A 3,719-nucleotide genomic window follows, 5' to 3' on the forward strand; every position below is an offset into this window, starting at 1 on the left:
GGGGGGCACAGGGACGGGGGGCACAGGGAGGGGGGGCACAGGGAGGGGGGGGGGCGCAGGGACGGGGGGGCGCAGGGACGGGGGGCGCAGGGACGGGGGGCACGCTCACCTGAGCTGAGAAGCCGCAGAAAAAGCCGAACCAGAAGTGGACCATGGTGAAGGCGAAGTTCTTGTAGAAGAAATAGCAGAGGAATTTGCACATGCGTAGGTAGGACCAGCGCCCGTGCACCAGGAGCAGGCGCTGCAGGAACTTGAACTGTGAGAAGGAGTAGTCGGAGGCCAGCACTGCCTGGATGCCCTCCTGCCCGCTGATGCCCACCCCGATGTGCGCGGCTGCAGAAGAGGGGCACAGGGTGAGCGGCACAGGGCGACACCCCCGAGGGGATGGGACAGCAGCAGGAGGGACCCGGCCCCCTCCCACACTCGCCGGGCCCCACGACTCAACTCTTGATCATGCTGACGTCGTTGGCCCCGTCCCCGATGGCCAAAGTCACCGCCTTCTTGTACTTCTTGACCAGCTCCACCACCTGTGCCTTCTGCAGGGGCGTCACACGGCAGCAGATCACGGCCTTGCAGGCGCACGCTGTCTCCAGGAACTCCACCTCCATGTCTGCCTCCAGCGCGTGGGCCTGGCAGGGGAGCGTGGGGCCGGGTGAGGTTGGACCCACAGCCAGGGGGGCAGCAGACCCGCAGTTAAAGGGCGATCAGAGCCACAGCAGGCAGGGCGCCGTGGCCAGCTTGAGCTCCCTACCAGGCTGTGCCCGTTGATGACCAGAGCGTATTCGCCCGCGATGGCTTCCAGCACGGAGGTGAGCTTTGAAGAGGAGAGTTTCTCCTGGTAGGAGAAGCCATTGCCCATGGAGCGCGATCCATCCATCATCTTCTCCCGGGCTTTCCTGAGGAGGGAGCCAGGGGGGGTCAGGGGGGTCTGCTCAGAGCACCCCCAGCTGTGGGGCACAGCCCCACACCTCCGTCCTCACCTGAGCTCCTCGCGCACCTCCAGCACGGTGTGGCCCGTGACCACGAACACCTCGCTCATGTCATCTGTCAGCATCTTGCAGGAGTAGCCGATGTTCACTGCTGTTTCTGCAGAAGGGGAACCTGGGGCTGAGCAGAGGGGGAAACGTGTGCCCCCCATCCCTGCCCTCACAGACGGGACCCGGCCCACGAACACCCCCGTGTTCCAGCAGCGCCGTGCCTCACCCTGCTTGTCCCCCGTCAGCACCCAGATCTTGATGTTGGCCAGCGTCAGGATGGCGATGGTTTCGGGGACGCCCTGCTGCAGTTTGTCCTCGATGGCCGTGGCTCCAAGCAGCTGCGGGACCGGCGCAGGTGGGGGGTTCAGCACAGGCTGCCCTCAGCCTCCCCCTCCCCACATCCCCAGCCCACACACCGTCATGTTATGCTCCACCTCGTCGTAGAGCCGGGCCAGGCGATCCTCGCGGGCCTCAGGAGCTCCGCTGGCACGGCGCAGCCGTTCAGCCCAGTCCTCATAGTAGCTCTCCTCCAGGTCCTTGCAGGCCAACACCAACGTGCGCAGCCCCTCGCCGGCGTATTCCTGCAAGCAGCCACAGCTGGGCACGGTCAGACCCCAAACGGCGTCCCCACACCTCGACCCCCACGGGACGCAGCCCCCCAGCCCCGCTCACGTTCAGGTGGTCCGTGGTGACGTTGCTCAGGTCCTGGTTGGAGGGGTGCAGGCGCTCCAGCAGGATGGTGTCGGCGCCTTTGCAGTACAGCCGGATTTTGCCCTCAGGGCTGCGCACTGCGGGAAGGGGGGGGACAGGCTGCCAGGCTCAGGGGTGCAGGAGCAGAGCCTCCTCCGAGCCCCGACCGCATCCCTGCGACATCTCCACACCACGGGGGGCTGTTTCCCAGCACCAGGCTGAGCCCCAGCCGCCCAGCCCCACTTCAGCCCGCCCCCAAACTCCCCAGCCCTGCTCTCACCGATGACAGACATGCGTTTGCGGATGTTGTTGAAGTCCAGGATGGCCAGCAGCTGGTAGGTAACAGCTCGGCCCAGCTCGTGCACCGTGATGGTTTTGGGTGTGCGGGACCGGAACACGAAGCCAAAGTTCCTGGCAGCTGTGACCAATGCCCCCTCGTCTGGGGACTGCGCCTTGTAGTACAGCTCCCCTGAGGACGGGGGACAGCAGGGGCTCAGTGCCGCCTCCCGTGCAGCGTGGGCAGCCCTGCCCTCCTCACCCACCTTCGCTCTTCTCCTCGGACATGACGGTGTGGCAGAGCGAGAGCAGGCGGAAGAATTCGTGCACGTGGGGATCCCCCAGCTGGACGGCCTCCAGCAGGCTGGGGTCCCAGAATTGGAATCCCGGATCCGCCAGCGGGTTGAAGGAGAAGTCAACGGGCTCCGGCCTCTGGCGGGGACCGAGGAGGGGTCACCCCACGGCACGCAGCAACCCGCAGCCCAGGGCTGGGCGCAGCGCCCTCACCTCTCCCAGCTCCACTTTAGGACCCAGCACGTCCTGCGCGTCGCCTGCAAAAGGGACGTGGGGTGAACCATGGGGGCTGAGCGCCGCAGGCCTGCTGCCACACACACACAGCGCTGCCGAGGGGCAGCGCAGCCCCACAGAGCTGAGGTGGTTCCCTTCCAAACCTCTCCAAGTGCTCTGGGAGGAGCAGACGGATACCCCAAGGCAGGAAAGGCAGTGGGGCACCCACACCTACACCCCGGTGCTCACCGTAGCTGTGCCCGTTCACGGAGCACTTGCTGAAGACCATGATGTTCTGGGTGAGGGTGCCGGTCTTGTCGGAGAAGATGTACTCCACCTGCCCCAGCTCCTCGTTCAGGGTGGTGGTCCGTGCCTCAGCCGGCGTCCGGCGCTTGGCACAGTACATCTTCTTGTCCCAGTTGATGAAGTAGCTGTGCCCGAGGCGGATCACCTCCACGCTGCAGGGGGAGGGGGGATGGGGGTCAGCGGGCAAAGCAACACAGCGCTGAGACAGTGAGGGACACGCACCCCCCCCCCCCCCCCCCCCCCCCCCACGCACACCCCTGGCACCCGGGGCTCCCCGGCACCCGCTGCCCCGCGCCCTTCCCCAGAGCTGAGCTCACATCCACTCCTGCCAACAGCCACCACCACAGCTCAGGATGCGGGGCTGGGACTGCAGGGCTGGGACTGCAGGGCTACCCGGGCATCTCGCACACCTGCGCACCCCCAAACCGCCCCCCCAGCCCCCAGGGAAGACAGCAACGAGCCAGTGGGAGGGGTGGGGGTGACACGTTCTTACCTCGGGGCTAAGGGTGACAGAACCCATGCTGGGGAACGAAAAGAGAGAGAAATTAAAAGAGAGAGAGAAAGGGACAGTGCAGGAGCCTGGGAGCTGCGGGAGGGCAGAGCAAAATAACCAGCGTGCAGCCAGGGCAGGGAGACAGGAGCAGCCAGACAGATGCAGCCGGGGGGGGAGAGGGGCCACTGACCCTCTGGGTCTCAGGCCTTGGAGAACCAAGGAGAACCCCAGGGCAGACGCAGCCCATCTCCAGCAGAGCAGCCCCTGCCCACCCCACGCACAGCCCTGCCCCAGGGTCCCCATCTCCTCCTCCCCTCTCCACAGGACCCCCTGCTAGCAGAGCCCACCCCCCTCACATCCCTCAGCCCATCCCCACAGCCCTGCCCCTACCTCACGTAGAGCGAGATGGGCACCACGGTGTTGAGGATGATGATGTAGGACCAGAAGGAGAGAAAGCCGGAGAAGACGGC

The 3,719-nt window shown here is 66.1% G+C and overlaps 1 protein-coding gene across 1 annotated transcript; it reads right to left on the reverse strand.

Moving 5' to 3' along the window:
• Positions 1-109: 109 nt before the first annotated feature.
• LOC122192935 (phospholipid-transporting ATPase ID) lies at positions 110-3,713 on the reverse strand (the record flags this gene model as incomplete). The annotated part of the gene is made up of 12 exons (XM_042893634.1): positions 3,640-3,713; positions 2,700-2,908; positions 2,451-2,494; positions 2,210-2,375; positions 1,948-2,136; positions 1,650-1,765; positions 1,394-1,558; positions 1,204-1,315; positions 981-1,086; positions 752-896; positions 446-629; positions 110-333 (listed from the first exon to the last, which is right to left on the reverse strand). Coding segments are annotated over exons 2-12 (1,608 nt in total), but the record flags the coding sequence as incomplete, so codon positions are not given.
• Positions 3,714-3,719: the final 6 nt, after the last annotated feature.

The sequence above is a fragment of the Lagopus leucura genome, unplaced genomic scaffold (genome assembly GCF_019238085.1).
Source record: "Lagopus leucura isolate 7727_CA_CO unplaced genomic scaffold, USGS_WTPT01 33936-0_obj-0_obj, whole genome shotgun sequence".
Taxonomy (NCBI): domain Eukaryota; kingdom Metazoa; phylum Chordata; class Aves; order Galliformes; family Phasianidae; genus Lagopus; species Lagopus leucura.